At 38.1% G+C, this 19,789-nt stretch overlaps 1 protein-coding gene across 2 annotated transcripts; it reads right to left on the bottom strand.

Moving 5' to 3' along the window:
* Positions 1-2,073: 2,073 nt before the first annotated feature.
* On the bottom strand, positions 2,074-19,732 carry LOC135469862 (cullin-5-like). 2 transcript variants are annotated; one of them, XM_064748497.1, is made up of 18 exons: positions 19,148-19,732; positions 18,251-18,357; positions 17,801-17,900; positions 16,767-16,949; positions 15,593-15,734; positions 14,785-15,011; positions 14,009-14,102; positions 13,381-13,511; positions 12,537-12,644; positions 12,210-12,274; positions 11,430-11,571; positions 10,886-11,017; positions 10,123-10,246; positions 8,815-8,987; positions 7,570-7,731; positions 6,969-7,087; positions 6,058-6,181; positions 2,074-5,830 (listed from the first exon to the last, which is right to left on the bottom strand). In XM_064748497.1, exons 1-18 carry the CDS (start codon positions 19,160-19,162, stop codon positions 5,636-5,638), a joined length of 2,343 nt encoding a protein of 780 aa, XP_064604567.1. In that variant the 5' UTR covers positions 19,163-19,732; the 3' UTR covers positions 2,074-5,635. The 2 variants fall into 2 exon arrangements, with proteins under 2 accessions (XP_064604567.1, XP_064604558.1); XM_064748488.1 differs by having other exon boundaries at positions 18,251-19,732.
* Positions 19,733-19,789: the final 57 nt, after the last annotated feature.

Raw genomic sequence — 19,789 nt, 5'->3', positions numbered from 1 at the left:
ATTCCCTGGCTTTAATTGCTCACTGAGATAGGCGCCTAGTTGTGAACAGTGGTATGGTTCTAGTGTTTGGTCTTACATGAATTTCACTGGAGAGCCCTTGCCTTCAACCAGCATAACTTGCAATACACTGTAGGTTAGTGATTTTCTCTGGTTTCCTCAGCCTATAAACCTGACCAGGGGCCTCCTTGGCCGAGGGGGTTAGCACGCCAGCATGACGCAATGACCAGGCGCCTCTCACCAATGCGGTCCCTGGGAGTTCAAGTCCAGCTCATGCTGGCTTCTTCTGCGGCTGTAAGCGGGAAGACCTTCCAGCAACCTGCAGATGGTCATGGGTTTCCCCAGTGAAACACTCTCGAGTCCGGCGTAAAGCACCAATCTAATAAATAAATAAATATAAACCTGACCTGTTGTTGTAAGGGGTTGTACAAGAATCAATCGCATAAATTTCCCCCAAGTGAGGAGGAGGAAGCATGTTATATAGCTGTTTATTGTTCAAGGCTCAGGATTGAAAGACAAACTTTGAGTCTTTGGCTAAAAGATTACGCACCTCCCCAGTCCCATGTGCCTGTGTCCAGTCTGGTATGGATTGGTTGTTACGTGTATAACAGGCATGAGGGAATAGTATACTGGCTTCTTATATTGCTATGCACAGCCATATCAATTTGTGCAACCTTGGGAACTTGAACACAGGTTGTCATAGTAATGGGGTCCATTTACTATGCGTCATTCAAGGCCATGGGCAACAAAATTTGAAAACTTCGGACCCAAAAGGTGTTCTCTAGTAACTGAATGAAGTTTTAGAATGGGTTCAAAACTCTCATTTTCAAACTGCCTGATCACAGAGTTACGATTTATAAAATGAAAAGACGAACTTTGTTATGGTCTTGAGCTAGATCAGGTACGGACGATGAAACACATGGGTATGATCACACAGATCGTTCATAAAGAATAACTGGAAAGTTCACTAACTGTACATATTAGTGAATATTAGTATATTCCAACCAAAACACTACAAACTGCAAAAATCCTTCATACTTTAAAAGGATGCCATAGGAATTCATCTTTCTCTGAAAAGCAAACGAGAGAAATGCTGGAAAGCCTGGAAAACAGATGAGGATTTGACAGTGTTTCTTTAGTTGCATTCTTCTAGACAGGTGAATCACAGAAAGTTGATTGTGGGGTCCCGTGGCAAAGAGACTGTCGGTAAACTGACCAATATAAAGTTGACTTACTGTTGAACCAATCATGATCCATGTCACCATTTTGAGTGTTGACGATAGTAGAGGTGAAAGCAAGCTAATTTCCACAAAAATTTTGTTTCTAGTGGAGAAAGAAGTGACCGGGTTATTGGAGGGTGTACGCTAAATCCTTGAAAAACTCGACCATGTACCTAGTGTTTATTTTTCATACTGAGAGGAATGTTAATTGATGTGGACAGGTCACATCTATTTAGGATTTCTGTGAAGCAATTCATGCATACCCAAACAATACATTTTAGTCTCAACATCATAGGAATCATGTTTTCTATAAATGCCACCTAAAGTTATACTATACTGGTTGAATTTGTTTGAGGATTTGGAGTGCCTCGATATGTGTGTCTACTCCAGCTTAGTTTGATGACGTGAACCAGAAAAAAACATACCAAGTGAAGGAGTCCAAGAGAATACATCTTGTCATTAGTACAAAATAAGTTATTTATTCCGTTGATATTCATTCAGTTTGATTGGCATACAGTCCTGTAATTTCACATCTACACCATACATATATACACTTCATTGTTATTGAACGTATGAACAAACTTTATACACAAGGGAACATGAAGGTCAAATCTACAACATTCACAACATGCATATACAAGCCACATTCCTCATGTTCAGTCCAGCTACATGGGATATTCCCTATTTTACACCACTTCATGACTCTCTGGGTCAACAGCTAGGTGAGCAAAATCAAAACCTTACATAGAACACCTAGACAGCTACAGGTAATGCATTTCCTTTCGTTTAAATAGTGAAATTGCAAAAATTAAATGAAAATGTCCCATGCATCCCACCCGCCCACCCTAATCTGACTGACCGACTGCAAGTTTTCCTGCTGACAAATTTGGACTTATTATACAAGTATTGGTGATTATACATGGGTTACATGTGAATAGTGATTTAACATGTAGGTGTTTGGTGTCAGATGTGGCATTTCTCTGTGGTTCTTTATTTAATACCACATATGGTCAGCACCATGATTCCGAGTTGCAATTAACAATACCTTTGACTGTCAAAATGGTAGACACTAGAAAAAATCTAGGGCTTAACTACAGTAACCCTCGGCAATATGTTCTTCTTATAATACAATTAAAACTTATGTCACCAAAGAATTTATATGTGCATTTCTGAGCAAGGATATAATTTATCAGTAATTATTAACCATATCCTATGAATCCTTGCACTTGCTTCTCCAATGTAATTCTACTGGTTAGGATGTCCTCAGTTTGCAGAGGCCAGAAAACATCTTGTTCAGGGAGAAAATTAACTATTCTGGCAATGTGGACTCAGCTGGCACAAAGGAAAATTAATAGCAATATTGACAAAACTCAGCTGAAACTAGACGTGGGACAAAGTTAAACTCCTTAAGTCAAGGCCTGAAAATGTTTCTTTTCAATCAGATTCCCACCGTGGGGAATCTTTCCTGCTGTAAGCAATTCTGGTCCAAGCTGTGTAGTCTATTCTCTATCCCTGCCTTTGAGATGACGATTTGAGGGAAAACTGATAACGTAGTTTAATTAAAGTATTTAAGTGTCAATTTTAGAACAGTAAACTGATTTTAAGTGTGAGACAGCTTCGATTTCCGGGGTCGTTGGAGTCATTTGGGGGCACTGTTACAAGAAAACACTGGTCAATCCAGCCTGGACCTGAATTACCATAGCATGGGAAAAGGTACCCCATTTCCTTCACAACTTTATGATTAACAACTGTTTTCTTATTGAGTATCTCAGTGATGCAAGCAAGGACATGCCCATAAACAGTACCCCTGAAGTACAACTACGTGTATCACAGAGGGTCAGCACACAATTGGTCAGAACTGAAGCGACGAGCATGTTATGAAGTGGCTATTACTTGTCTGGGTTCTGCACATATTATAGCTGTGGTATCACTACAATGTTGAATTCATAGCCACCACATCTCAGTTACCAGTTACCTCAGTAAGATTTGCCAGTCTATATCAGTTCGGTAAATCTGAACATCTGGATTCCCACTGAACAGGAATCGGGAGTGTCTGGCGAAGATCTTTTAGTGACTGATCAAAAAATCACACCACAATGTGATGGTGAAGATCTTCGGCAAGGCATTAAGTGACTTTGGTTTGCTACATGTAATATCAGTTCACAAATCCTCCTGACTGGTCGAATGTATAAACTACAATGGACTAGAAAATGACAAACTTCACACGATTTAATTCGGCTAATAAATAAATAGCAGTGATTGTCTAGAACAATCATTGCCACAATATGGCTGGAAACTTGCCAATGTGGCGATAAGCCATAATCCTTTATTCAGTCATTCTACAATCTTCATCATTAGTACTGCTGGTGTGATCTAGATTGAATACGACTTGAGACAAAACAAGCACTAAATGAATATTGTTCTGTAATACATTTACATGCTCCCTACTTGTCCTGTGGTAAATTTGATAATAATAATAATAATAATAATAATAATAATAATACATAACTTAATAACCCATTCTCAGTTCCTCAGTGAAAAGTTAAAAACAGTTATATCAGCTGTATGAAAACACAGACGATTTCGTGAAATGGTTTAATTCAAGAAGAAATTAAACCTAGTTAGTCCTTGTTTATTAATATTTGGCATTTCTTATACCTGTATGTCCTCTCTGTTTTTGCTGAAGATAAGAAAATTCAGTCATACTGTTTTCTGAAAATGCATCTAAAGTTCACTGCATCTAGCCTATTTCACTGATAGGATGAAAGTCAAATTACTACTCCTCTTCTTTCACAAATAAGCTTATTAACCATGAAGTTGTTGGATTTTTTCTACAAAAAGAATTAATCATACGCTACTTTCGGTTGCGAAAAAAAAAAAAAAGTGATTGTGGTGATAACTTCAGACCGTGTGTACTAATGCCACATTTTCAACTTTCAAACACGGGGAAACCTAGTACGTGAAAACAGGTACACTACTCAACTATGTGGGTAAGACCATGTACTGGTTGGTCACATCACATGGAGAGGACCATGTACTGCATGGTCACACCACAATGGGAAGACCATGTACTGGTTGGTCACACCACATGGAGAGGACCATGTATTGCATGGTCACACCACAATGGGAAGACCATGTACTGGTTGGTCACATCACATGGTGAGGACCATGTACTGGTTGGTCACACCACATGTAGATGACCATGTGCTTCTTGGTAACAGCACATGGAGAAGACCATATACTGGTTGGTCACACCACATATAGAAGACCATGTACTGGTTTTTCACACCACTTGTAGAAGGCCCCGTACTGGTTAGTCACATCACATGTAGAAGACCATGTACTGCTTGGTTGAATCAAATGGAGAGGACCTTGTACTGCTTGGTCACATCACATGTAGAAGACCATGTACTGGTTGGTCACATAACATTGGGAAGACCATGTACTGGTTGGTCACATCACATGTAGAAAACCATGTACTGGTTGGTCACATCACATGAGGAAGACCATGTACTGGTTGGTCAAATGAAATGGAGAGGACCATGTACTGGTTGGTCACACCACAATGGGAAGACCATATACTGGTTGGTAACATCACATGGAGAGGACCATGTACTGGTTGGTCACGTCACATGGAGAAGACCATGTATTGGTTGGTCACATCACATGGAGAAGACCATGTATTGGTTGGTCACATCACATGAGGAAGACCTCTGGTTCTTACCCTTCAATTCACCATAAACAACCACATCACACGTCACATGTATGGCTGTAAGAATCTTAAGCTGAAATCATCTTGATGAAAATTACACACTGTGCTTACTAAAGAAACTACCCAAGCAGCAATACTCAAATGTTTAGAAAAGTGACATTTTCAAACTACAACAAGTCCAACAAAGATGAAAGATACTTCTAATGTAGAATCCCAGGAAGAAGTATTGTTTTGTGATATTTTTATCACTTTTGACTTCTAGGTAGAGAGTTAACCATTCAGACCTTACAGTAGCCTACCTTGATGTGTTTTGATTTAATGCCAAGTGCTTAGTACAGTCATGTGGATAAAAACAGAAAGTAAAATAACATACACCAGTATACAAGATGATGTTTGACATATGATTTAGTGCTGTAAGTTTCTGCATGTAACAAAAAGTGAATATCCAGAATAAAGACAGCATAAAATTCCTGGGTATACGTGTAAATTATTTCAGTGCAATCTTTAAAAAGCTGTCTGCTTTACAGTGACAATTAAGTTCAGTTTTGCTGATAAGTTTCTATCCCCAGAGGCATTGCACGGTTCTGCTGTAGAAATGCCAGTGTTTGGATGAGCTGGTCTGTGTAGGCTGCTTTGTATAACCAGCGATTACTGAGGTGAGTTTTCTACCGAATCTGCCCACACCACGAATCTCAAGAGATAAACCTTATGCCATATAAATAAACATATTAATGTTTTCTTCATCCCTCCGCATGTACTTGTGCTCAATAAGCCACTCTATCTGCTCCTTGATCAGTTTCTTTGAAGGCAAAAACATGTTTTTGAGAATTTCTACAAGTTCTGTCTGAAGAGCCGCATTAGTTATCCTCTTCCTCATCTTCATAATCTTTACAATCGCCTCCTGAAAAAGAAAATGTCATTTTATTTATTTATTTGTTTAACGCTCTGCTCATATGATGATGGTCAGGTTTTATAGGTGAAACAGTTTTGGCAGATTGGATTGTTAAAGGTATAAGAAACAAATTTTGTGAATTGTCTGGTTTTGAGTTTACTTGAACACGCTTTGCCAGATTATCTTGTTAAAAGTACAAGAAACAAACTTTGTAAATGGTCTGGTTGTCAGTTTACCTGCACTCTGAGAATTCTCAGCTGCATTATACCCTCATTATCCTCCTCTCGACTTCTCTCTGTTGACAGCTGCAGTCGACCAATCAGATTGATTTTACCACGCTTCTGTAGACGGCCATTTTTACTGTGAATATGAATATCAGACTGAGCTAACATCCAAAATTTGGATAATAATTCATTCATTTCATCCAATTTTACACTATAATCAGAGTACCTGAAATTTTTTTATTTATATATTTACTTGATTGCTCTTTAACATTATAATCAAGAATTTTTCACTGACATGAAAAGTTTTATGGGTCAGTTTTATGAGTGGAGTATATTACCATGATTTGTCATGTTAAAGACAACCTTTCCCATGTGTGACATACAGAAATGCTCAATGTATTGGAGTGAGTGAGTGCTTGTTGTGTAGTGTCGTTCTTAACAATTTTTCAGTCATATGACGATGAAGGAATCCTTAGAATGCATGTAATGTGCCTTCTTGTTGCTGGACGGATTTCCACTGCTCTTTTATCTAGTGCTGCTTCACTGAGATGCCTTACCCAAGGCAAGTAAGCCGACGTGCCTGAGCCATTATACTGATATGGGTCAACCAGTAGTTGCACTATCCCCTTCATGCTAAACGCCAAGCGAGGAAGCTGCAACTTCCTCTATTAAAATCTTAGGAGTGACTCGACCCAGGATTAACCCTGGATCTACCGCTCTACCAACTGTGCCACTGTATTGGAGGAACACAAGTGATATTCGACAAAAGTTAGACAACTTATTGTCACCAAGGCCCCGTAAATTGAGAGAGGGCTGAGGATTCTATACTCCTCTGTCAGTGAATCTACTAATCAGTTACCTACTGTAACTAAAAATGAGCTGAACACCAAGCCTGTAGGACATAGCATTTATATAATACTTACATGAGAGCAAATTCCTGATTGGCCCAGAATTGGGTGCTGTCCGTGAATTCCTTGGGTGATTTACAGTCTGGTCCACAGCATAAAACCTGGCGCTTAATCTTAGGGAAACACACTAATGACTGCAACAAGACAGGAAAGACACAGATATTACAATAATTACTAAAAAATTTAGGCAAAATCTTTTCAGGGTTTATTTCACATACGCTTTTTAACGGACGATGCTAACTTCAACTGTGAAGTTTTCATTTCGATTAATTTTTTTTTCAAAAAGAATGACATTTAACACTCTATGCAACAAATCTTTTAGGACAAGTTAAGGAACCTGAGCTAAGTTCTGAAGAAACTGCTGCACCTAATGAGGTATTTCGCAAACCTCCTGACAAACAGCTGCAGCTCTTCCAACATTAACTTTATGTGTCAAATTAGAACAATGTAATGATTTATGGGTATTACCTACGTTTTACTTTACAGAATTTTTCTATGCTTTTTCTATACTTGCATCATTATCAAAGTTCAAATCTGGCTAGGTGATTGGAACTTACATGTAGAGAGTCTGATATAGGCCTTAACAATGACATTACCGCAGTTATCAGCCACATACCCAAAGTGTCCTGCGGAGTTCAGCATCAGGCAGTTCCGTGGCTAAGCGTAAACTCTCATAAGAGATTCTGTCCTTCGGCCTCTGGTTCCAGGCAAATAACACAGCCATTTGAAATGTTGTCACCTCCAGATCAAATTTACCTACATCATTGCAGAATGTTATCTGCAACAGGTGAAACAAATGATTATTTTACATTACAAAGCACAAGTGAAAAATACTGAGAATGAAAAAAGGAGTTTTCAGGCAGACCTGGAACACATCCTAAGCCTATGATATACACAGAATCAATTATTGACCGTTCAGTATTTCATTAAAACAATCTGTGTTTACCTCCACAATTCTGACAGTTTTAATGTTTTCTTCTTCTTTCAGAGACATTTAGGAATTGGGATGGTAAAGATTGACAGAGGCATTACTTATAGATAACAACACAATAAATCCAGGAGTTGTTACCAACACAATAAATCCAGGAGTTGTTACCAACACAGTAAATCCATGAGTTGTTATCCATAAGTAATGCCTCTGTCAGTTTTAATGTTTATTTTAGTACACCACAATAGTCACAGGTCAATATAACCACACTGCAGGGATAAAATTTTAAACTGCATCTTAACCAACATACAGACTGGCAAAAGTTTTTAGACAATTACAAGCATTATCCTCAATGAGTGTGGCAGAAATCATTTGTATTTTGTTTTGAAGGCTGTGCAGGCAAAAGACAGCAAGACTGTCCTCGCTGTTTGTTTTTTATGCATGCATTTAATAAAATATCTTTACTTATCAAATGTAACTAAGTACAAATATGACTGCTGACCTAGCAACAGTCCCAAAATGTTGTTTTATTCATTGATTTATTTGATTGGTGTTTTACGCCGTACTCAAGAATATTTCACTTACGCCACGGCAGCCAGCATTATGGTGGGAGGAAACTGAGCAGAGCCCGGGGGAAACCCACGACCATCCGCAGGTTGATGACAGACCTTCCCATGTACGGCCGGAGAGGAAGCCAGCAAGAGCTGGACTTGAACTCACAGCCACCGCATTGATGAGAGGCTTCTGGGTCATTACGCTGCCATGGCGCGCTAACCGCCTGAGCCACGGAGGCCCCCAAAATGTTGTTCTAAATGGACTCGTCTACTACCATGTGGCAAGACTGCAAGCCTAACAAGACTGTAAGCCTAACAAGACTGTAAGCCTAACAAGACTGTAAGCCTAACAAGACTGTAAGCCTAAAACGATACATACAATTCCATTAGACATGAGATGATGCCACTGTAGCTTCCTGCCACTGTGTTTGAGCTTGTAGAACTCCTCCACCTGAGGAATGTAATCCTCCAGCTCCATGGGTAACGACACCGACACCCGGTCACTCGTTCTCGCCCACGCCCCAGCGTTCAGGATCTTAATGTTGATGGAATCTGAATTAAAGGGTTAAAACAACTGTCACTGATTGGGATTAACACAGAAATTTACTGGAGTACAATGCTGCATTCAAGAACTTTAAATTTATACGGCAACAGCCTGGTTTATGGGCGGTGGAAAATGGAGTGGCCAAGGTAAGCTATTGACCTTTGTAAGAAGATACAGTATGTCACCTAAAATTTTGCAACAGTAGGTCCTAAAGTACCCCTTTTGATGTTGAAATGTTTTCCCAGTAAGAAGGATATCTATCATCAAAAGAACTCAAGCAAACTGAGTAACTTTAAAAGGTTTCTCCACCTAATTTGATTACAACAAATGAAAAGACACAATCACCAACCTGAAAAAGGAATCTTTGGCAAATCAACACTGTAGCAAAGTGAGAACTAGTTCATCTATTAACCTTTCAGTCTGAGAGACAAAACTGCTGAAATTGCTGACACACAGACTGGAGTAACTTTTAAATTACAGAAGTTCATCCATTAACTCTGATTCACCTATGAATCTAGAAGTGACAGTCCTACATGTACATGACCTACATCTCCTATATATTATATATCAGGATCATGAAGCTGTCGTAAGCTTGGCATACATCAGAGCATAAGATCCAACTTAACTCAACTGGTCATACACAAATACTCCCACTCACGGAGGACCATATGACATTGGACTGAACTGGCATATACGTAGCAACTTGAATACAACTCCAGATATTTCACACCCACAAACGCCTACGACCGGGTGTAACAGTCGGATCAAGCGGAGTTGGGTCTTAAGCTGTCGTGCATGCCAGGTTGTAGACTTAATCCAGACTCAGTTTTATCTTTGAGACAGTTTTACTGCGGGTAAAATTGGGACTCACCTTAATTTTTTCTATTTTAATACTTAAAGTTCAAAAGATATTCAGGAATAATAACAAAAACGAATAATAAAGTTAAAGGGAAACAGAACCAATTCTGATTGGCTGGTGAGAGGTAGACAAGTCCAGGCTATGCCTAGCCTCAGTGTGACCAAGGCTGCAGGGTTTAACGCAGGAAATCCTATGTCCACTATCAGCCAATCAGCATCTATTTTGTATCCCTTTAAGAGTACTTAAGTCTAGTCTCGTGCTAGTCCTTCAGACGCACAACTCACCTGCTAATCCCTCATTATTATTCCTGTGTGCATCCTTGAACTCTACGTTCAAATCATCGCTGACTTTTGTGTCCTGAAACATGCGGGCTAGCTTGTTGACGTAATCTGCTGGCATTCCAACTTCCTGTAAGAAAAACACACCATTGGCTATCTTCACGCACACGTACAAGTAACTCTGGCTTCAGTGATGCCTTTTGACAGAACTATTTTCCCTAATCCCTTAATCACCTCAATCAGTACATTCTAGAATATGCAAATCCAGAAGGATCTAGATAATGATCATATTCCGGTATTTTTAATAAGTCACTAATACAATAACAGAATGAGATGAGAACAAATAAAATGCCCAATCAAGTGAGGATGTACTTCTTTGCTCAATCAATCACTGAGTGCCACTTATGTTCCATATTGCATTTAAAACTTGGAACACCAGTACCGACAGGGGACAGTTGAGTAAACGAACCAAGTGACTGAGCTCATTACCTGACTGGGGACAGGATATCTGAAGGCAGTAAGTGATTACTGTAATTCTTCTAATTATCAGGACAGATATTTTACATATCAAAAATTTACATTTCTCTCTCGGTTTTCACAGAAATAGAGACAAGGACATTGTCCATTGTAGGGATTCAATACTGTGAGAAAAGATAAACTGTGTATTTTTGTTAATACAATTACATATATACTGGATAATCAGAGAAGACCAGATGAAGATAAAATAATTAGGGAATCTGAAGGACTTGACTTGGATAAGAGACATTACCCTCAGCCATTCCACCATATTCTCCTCCTTCTCATTATCTGCCGACGTGTCCAGGATAAGTCTGCGTGTCAGGTGAGCCTTGTGGTATCTCATGAACACATCCTTGTTCTGCACATACTTCAACACTAATAGCTGAAAACAAGTCAAATTTCATAATGGTAAAGGCTCCTACAGTTTTCTGAAAACATTTATCTTAAAAACCAGTTGCAAAAGCTTAAAAGCAAAGATCCAAGAATATTCCTGTTTAAGCATGAAAATCCCACTGCACACTTTGCAACCCTCTTTCATATACTTTCATGATACTCCTGCAGGACCATACCTGGTGAACTATTAAATCTTTGCACAATTAGAATGTTATGCAAAGGTATTTAGTCAGATTATTTTGCAGAGGATGCAACTTTCTGTGAAGGAAATAATTATTTGTGATAACAGACAGTTCATTAATAACAGATAAATTGGTATGAAAGCCAACATTGTGTAGAAATATTACTGTGTATTTGAGGCAGCACCACCAATGGCTAATAACAGAAAAACTCATACTTACAACATCCCTAAGTTTCCTTTCTACTTCTTCTGAGGTAAGTTTTTTACTAAGAGGTGTTTTTCTCAAAAGCATATCACAGAAATTAGCCAGAAGTTCCGGACACTTGGACTCGGGCTGAGTTTTACCTCCTACACTGCTGAAACTGAGAGAAAATGCACACTCTCACAAATCAGCTGATACGTACAAAAAGCTGTGTGAAACGTAAGGTTGACACACAATGTTAACTCATTCACATAAATTCGTGAAGATGGAGAAAGATACTTAGATTTATTGGGCATAATGACAATATAGTGCAGGTAGCAGTGTCAGTCTATCAATACAATAAATAAACATATAAAGGTAGTACCTTTAAAACTAACTATGCTGGCTCCCTCTCCGGCCGTAAGTGGGAAGGTCTGTCAGCAACCTGCTGACAGACCATGGGTTTCCCCCGGGCTCTTCCCAGTTTCCTCCCATCATAATGCTGGCCGCCGTCGTCTAAGTGAAATATTCTTGAGTACGGCATAAAACACCAATCCAATAAATAAATAAATAAATTCTTTATATATTTATTTATGGGATTTATTTGTAAACCAGTAATTTTTTCATTGCTGTTTTAAACTCAAAACGAAGAATTATTAACTCTTATGACAGCTCCCAGGGTTAAACATGTGGTTGTAGAAAAACCAGAGAACACAGAACCGAGTCGGGACATCTGGATCAAGTACATATTTTGTCCATTACAAATTTCTAACAAGGTCAATCCTGACACAATGGCAAAGTCTCCTTACAAAAACATACCTTTTATTTTTGATGGGAATTTCTAATTTAAATACTGATGTGTCATTCACCACACTTTTGTACGCCTGAAAAGATATGAACAAACACATCATGAAATCAAAAAGCAATAAGATTTCAATACAGGCATGATACAAAGGCAAAAGTTATTAATTAATGTTCTTACCTCATTAAAACACCACGTCAAAGATACCAGACACTGCAGCACACCATTTCCGTAATAGCAGGGCCAAAATCGCTTGATCATAAGTGTGACATTTAACAGTTTTAAGTAGATAAGACAGCAAATCAAACCCCTACTGAGTAAAAACTTAGAAAGACTGTACTCACCTTATCCCTAGAGGTTAAAAATCTGGGGTCATCACTAAAGGCTTCACGAACCAAGGCGCTGAATCTATTAAACAACTCTAGTAGCTGTTCTACATACTTCTCTGAATCCTGAAACAGACACACCCAAGCAATTGTTGTTAGTGCATGTGTACACGGCAGGTTTACTCAACTACGGTATGTCACCACAAATATGAATGAATCAATAAATATGTATGTATGTTAGCTTTGATTTTTATGTGATACTTCACAACATTTCAGTTATATAACAATAAGGGTCATTTGGGGTGTGTATGTATTCTTTGTCCATGGCACCAAAGTGCGAAAACACCACACATGACACCCCAACCATTTATACTACACCGAGATCGAGTCAACCAGTCCAGTTTTCTTGCTCTAACCTCAATAAACGAACAACTGAATGAATGATTTTGGCTTAATGCCGTTTAAAACAGTACTGCTGCCATAGCGAGGCGACCACAGAAATGAGGTGAATGCCACGACTAACCTTTTATAATAACCATTTGTAAGCTATTTTCAAACCACAAATTCATAGCATCTGATTTCTCTCTTTTTGCATTTTTCCATGATGACTCTAGATTTGATCAATGAAAAACACAGAAACACACTCCAGTGTACATGTACACAAAGAAAATTAAGAGGTTTTTTTCCAGGAATTACAGTATAAAGTAATTAAGAAAAAAAAAAAAAAAATTGAAGCCTCCAGCACAGGCAATGCTATAAAGTATTCAGACAGCACAGAAAGACCCAGACTACAAAATTTTTCATATATGTATGCCGTGGGTGTAGAAAGGGTAAGATGACAAGCCAAGGGGAGATAACTCACTTGTGTAATACTTTCTGCAGCAGCTATCATATCAGCGAGCCCCTGACTGACGATATGTGCCTCGAGATCATGTAACATGGGGGTGATGCCATCAGGCACCCGGTCCATTAGACTGAACATCAACTGTAACTCTGAAATACAAACAACATCAACACATCAGCTGTGTCAGTCGTCCATTCCTCAAGACTCTGTTCAAGCTTTTGCACATCATAACATATCGTTGAACACATAGCAAAACAATGATCATATAGGTCAACTGAATATATACATGCATCTGCATCATGTACACGTACAGCAGAAATTTCACAAATATTTTTAAAGCTTACATAAATTCAAATGCAGAACATGTTTGATTATTTATCCTAGAGTTATTTTTCTGATATTTTCTTTAGGTCTGTCAGTGAACTACGGTTTGCCATGTGACATTATTTGAATGTTTCTTGCTTGACTCATAAAACAACAGTCAGCCACATTGCTAGATTGGAGTGGTCAAACTGTCCGAGTGAAGACCATGGTAAGTAGATGACAAAACTTTATACCAAGGCAGTCAATGTACTGACCTGTACTTTACCTACCGACCTTAAAAAGAGCATTAATAGTTTACAGACTTCTGACAAAGATAACTTACTTTCTGTTTCATTATTTTTTATCATGGCAGCACACTCGTGTAAGATTGTTTCTTTGAAAGCTGTCACCAGGACATTAACACAGCACTCCGTCAGCTGTCAAACAGATAACAAAGACAAAGTTACAGTTCATTAGCCTTAATTCTAAAGATGGCTACAAAATTGCAGCCTTTACAATGTAGGTATTAAAATGCTACCCCAATCCCAAAAGGCATGACATTTTAAAAGAAAGGTTAAATGACCAGGATCAAGGTAATCTGGTTTGTTTTATATACGGCTTTTTACATATCAAAGTACTGAATGCAAATTAAGTGGTACTGACTATTGTATTGAAAACTGGTCATTTTCTATCAGTTCAGAGAGGGCCCATTTTCACAAAACTTCATAAGCCATACTCCTCATAACTTTTTTTTTGTGATAGATGTTGTATTGATTACACCTCCATAAAGTTGTGTAATTTCCAAGGAAGGTTAAAAAAAAACTGATTAAGTGTTATGAAAGTGGGCCCAGAGGTTATTACATTAATTTAGGCAAACAATGTACTGGATTTTTTTAACATTAATTTGGGCAAATCCTAAGTTTGAAGGTAAACATTTTTGCTCCTTTAGTCTTTTAAATGCAATGGGGTGGAAAATATCAGATTGCTAATTTGCTTGCTTTATATTTTGGGCATCCCATTTAATGTCCTGGGACAAAGGTGTAGTCTAAAACTCTGCTTGTAAATAGTAAATACAGAAAACTGTTCAGATTTAACCGAACGCAAGAATTATTTACTCACAGCTGCCACCGAGTTGCATCCGTACCCTGTTTCCAGGTATCGTATGGCCCTAATCTCTTCTTCCTTTAGTTTGGCATCTGCATATCGCATGTAGTTCTGAACGCCATTGTGGGCTAGGTACAACGGAGCTTTTGTCTTGTAAAAATTCTCTGTGGCTATCAAGTAGGCGTGTTCAAAATTTTCTCGGTAGATTTTGAGTTTGTCATCTATATCTGAACTAAGATTTACTGCAAAGGAAAAAAACACACAAGGTATGTAACATATAGCTGGTTTTTTTTTTGCTTTTTTTTTTTTACACACCTCTTTCTCTAAACAACCTGTATATTCAAAATGGCAACTGATGATGGATAATCATTCAACTCAAAGACTTTGAGTGATCACTGACAGATTTACTTTCACTTGTTATTTTCTTTTCTTTTCAAAGGTATTTAAAAACTAATTGATACTCCTTTTTCTAAAAAAGATTTATTTGGGGTTCCCCCGGGCTCTGCCCGGTTTCCGCCCACCATAATGCTGGCCGCCATCGTATAAGTGAAATATTCTTGAGTACGGCATAAAACACCAAACAAAAAAAAAAAAAAATGTTATTTCATCTACAGCTGTAAAAATTACAAAGCATACATTAGCTAAACTGTAAACTAAAATAATACATATTTTCTAGTATACACAAAATACTTATTTCTCAATCAAAAGCCATTAAACTATTAAAGCTCAATCAAAAGCTATTAAATTTCAATTTATGTGCTAATGACATGGAGCAGAAATGATTTTACCGATTCTGCGGATGTTAGAAGGGTGACTAACTCACCATAAGATTCTCTAACACCTATGACAAGCTGTGCGTCAAAAGCTTCTCCATTCCTCTCCGCATGGACCAGTTTCATTGCACTGTCTTGTAACCTTTGTTTAATGTTGGAGAATATGCTCTGGTTCCAACTGTCAAGCATTAACTGAATATGAGAAAGAAAAGATAAATTTGCACCATTATATTTATCCTAGACATCTGCTGCACACTAAATACGCAACCATTCCGCAATGAGATCCAACTAGAGCCTGAAAGATTTACGCAAATCTTAACAGACAGATCTATCCCATCAGTGTCTAAATTTCTCTGCTTGATCCGGGTTTATGCCATGTAAATCAGGAATACTTCCATGGGAGACTTGAGGACAAGCAAGACAGAAGGTCCAAATGACAGTAGAATGCATTGTTTTCTTCTGTGATGTTGCAGTGCATGTGTACTTCAGATATGTTTTGTGAGCACATGTACACCGATAATTGTGACATAATAAGAGCAAACGAGTTCACAGCTTTGCACTGTCTTGATACAGGCAGGAAAGAGTTTTACAAGTTCATATAGTGGTGGTCAGATTTATGTGTGCTGCCTCACTGGTTCGCTATATTAAAGACACCATGCATTATTTCATTCAGTCACATCACATGTATACTAACACCAAACCAAGAGTTCACAGGTTCATCTGACAAATGCTTTCACAGCTCTGCAAGCACATACATTTGGAATAAAGAAATGTAGCATTCTGTGTGTTATAAAGTGGTCACAATGTGGTCAGAAGAGGCTACCATAGAATCCAATATTTCAGATGCATTTTACTTAGCTACACTTATTTATTTACTTATTTGACTGGTGTTTTATGCCATACTCAGTTACAAGAAATTCTACAAAAAAATGAACTTTTTTCCCGGACAGTGTTTAATGGCCTTTAATTTGACATACATTTAATTTTATTGTTTCCTTTGCCTTTGAAGCAGGCAGAGAACCCTTATGTTTACACACAATGCTTTTTTTAGAAATCGTGTTCACAACGTATTCTAAGTCTCTCCTTCAGCATAATGTCTCGGAAAAATTAAAGTACATTTCACTCAACATCCCTTCGTCCATACTTAAATGACCAACATAATATTTCTCCTAAATTTCAGCGGCTGCAGACCACTTCAGACACACCAACAGCACAAGAACTGACCTTTCTAACAATACTATCTTCTCCTTGAGACTTCTTCTGCATACTGCTGTGAGCTTTCCCTGTCAATGATGTCTCCAGCTGACCAAATGGTTTGGGCAAATAGTCACACTGGGTGAAAAACTTGCTCCATTCGGCAATGTATGCCTTCAACAAGGCTGAATCTTCTTGATGCTGAAGAACTCTCTGCAAAAATGTACATGTATAGAGTCAAAATGTTTTTGGTTGCATGACTGATTTTTCACACCCACCAATCACCTGTTTCATTTACGTGCATTTATTTATATATAGATGCTTTACGAGGTTTTATGCTTTAAGGAATCAAGAGAACTCTCACTAAACCACCAGTCAATGAGGATGAACTTTCCCATGTGTGACAGATGCCATATTAGTAGAAAGCATGTGATCTTTAGCAAGAGCACATTCAGTCATTTATTCCTGAAAAAGACGAGAAAAAAAAGGCACTCCTATGATGTATACTGTGATTACTGTGACTAAGCATGCCTTTTCACAGCAATCTTAAAGTCATCTTTTGCCCATATTACTGACCTCCGACTATCAAATGTGAATGATAACAAAACAAATGCAGACAAACTTCTTTCTTTGATCAAAACAGATCAGCAAACTTTCCTAAAGATGCAAAATTGGCATCCAATCAATTGTCTAAACCTCAATTATTCAAACATGTTTTATCCTTCAGCTTCTTTTGGTCCAGGGGCCTCCATGGCTTAGTTGGTTAGCGCGCTAGCGCAGCGTAATGACCCAGGAGTCTCTCACCAATGCGGTCGATGTGAGTTCAAGTCCAGCTCATGCTGGCTTCCTCTCCAGCCGTATGTGTGAAGGCCTGTCAGCTACCTGCGGATAGTTGTGGGTTTCCCCCGGGCTATGCCCGGTTTCCACCCACCATAATGCTGGCCGCCGTCGTATAAGTGAAATATTCTTGAGTCCGGCGTAAAACACCAATCCAAAAAAAAAAAAAAAAAAATCTTTCGGTCCAAAATTAAAGGGTTATACTTAACCATTAAGTTCAAACTTACAGCTTGTGCTTGTCTGATAAAGTCGAGGATGTCGTCTTGTAGAGCTTGATACACCTTCTGAGGGCCTTTGTCATCCCACAGGCAAACTGAATGTACCGCCCTGAAACAGGCAAACAACATGTGAAAACTACTATACAACAAATTTAGGGCTCTTAATTGTGTCAAGGGTATTGACTTATATATACAAAGGGTTCTTGAGTTATTTGCTTCAGTATCTGAATTTACAAATTTGCAAAGAACTATAATTAACCTTAATTTAATATTTAAATAATTTTAACATTACAAAATTGGTCATAATCTGCTCGAACACATTCCCAATTTAATACATCAAAGACTTGTATCATTATGAATACTGCATTTTAAAACAACAAAGTTGGTCATTTAATACAATATTTCAAATTCTGTTGTTCATGGAAGATAATTATGTTGTTTTTTTTTTGGTTTTTTTACCAAAATAGATCTTGCCACTCTGATCTGGTCACACATTCTTGCCGTAAAAGCTTTAAAACTGTTATCTTCATTGAAGGCCATTTGCCTTCAAATTCTGGCTGCCCTTGCTGAAAAACAGAACATTGATGTTGACGTTTAAAAACTGATTGAGATTTGAAACTACCTAGCCCATCCATGTACAACAGCCAGCACTCAGCAGACACGGAGGTGAATATTATGCCACATGAAAGCATAGGTAAAGGTGGGTATCGCAAGGTGATTTTTCTATGAAGACATGTATGTTTGTTAAAAACTGTATTTACACTGTCACAAATGATACATCTGGTTGATTTTAAAATATGTAAAATGAGCAAACCATATACTGTATTTCACTTCAGATTCTCATTTAAAAAAAACACTTACAGAAAAACATAAAGGTCTTATAACGATATTTTTTATGCAACTGTTGAGGTTTTTCTTACAATAAATTAATCAAACTTCACACAAAGCTCTTTAGTGGCCCTCCATAAGGTGGATGAATCAATCAGAACAAAGCAAAACGTAAGCTGAAATACAGCAGTTGCATTATAAGGTAGTATGAATGAGATTTTTAAATACACTTTTAAAATTCACTCTTTACTGTAGAGGCACTCAGCTGACAGTTCTAATCAATGACTAGCTCAGACAGATTGAGAAGGGTGTGACAGCCAAAGTGCCTTGCTGTTCACCATGTTTACACTCTGCAATGATTCACATACAATTTAAACTGCCTTGTTACAACTTGTTTATAAATGTTTAATCCGCCTATGATGGTGGTATCATTGGCAAGGAGAAGAGGCATTAAACCCTTCTTAATGTGTACAAAATTGAATTGCAATAAAACGCTCGCCAGATAGTTCCAAATGCCAACTCACTTACCTTGATTTGCATCATCTATAGACAGACTTGTACCTTAAATGTTACATAATTCAAAACTGCATTATAATTTTGACAAAAATATCAAGACTTGGAGAGCTTTGATTCATTATTTTCACTTTGGTACATAGTAGATATATTGGACTTTGTACATATTTGAAGGAGCATATTCACATGAAGACAAGGATGTTGGAAGATGTCTCAAAAGAATGAAACATGCCTAGTGTCAGATAACAATGCCAACACTGGTGAGATACCACAGACAAAGGCACTACGTTTTAAATCAATAATCAGCTGTCATCATCAAGATAAATGGGAATGGAAATCATGGCTCTAAAAAAAGTGGTGACTCAATAGATATTGAGCTAATGTAAAACTATTATTGTCATCAGAATGTTCGAAACAGTTGTTCCCAGTTCCGGGCAACACAGCTTGTAGAAGTGAAACAAAACCGTCTGGGGGTTATCATGTCCATATAAAATGTCTCGTATCACATAAACTAGATCCTGACCCTTAAATATCTGTTCCAAGTGCGAGATCAAGCAACTGACGACCCCTTTCTCGGGGCATTGCGTTGTCTATCCTCACCTGTTTCAAGAGAGTAGCCATTTTCCTTGTGGAACTCTCCAGCGTCGGAGGGGAGAT

This window comes from Liolophura sinensis, chromosome 1, assembly GCF_032854445.1.
Source record: "Liolophura sinensis isolate JHLJ2023 chromosome 1, CUHK_Ljap_v2, whole genome shotgun sequence".
NCBI lineage: Eukaryota > Metazoa > Mollusca > Polyplacophora > Chitonida > Chitonidae > Liolophura > Liolophura sinensis.
Note: the sequence above shows the minus strand (reverse complement) of the source record. Positions and strands in the feature narration are given on the sequence as shown.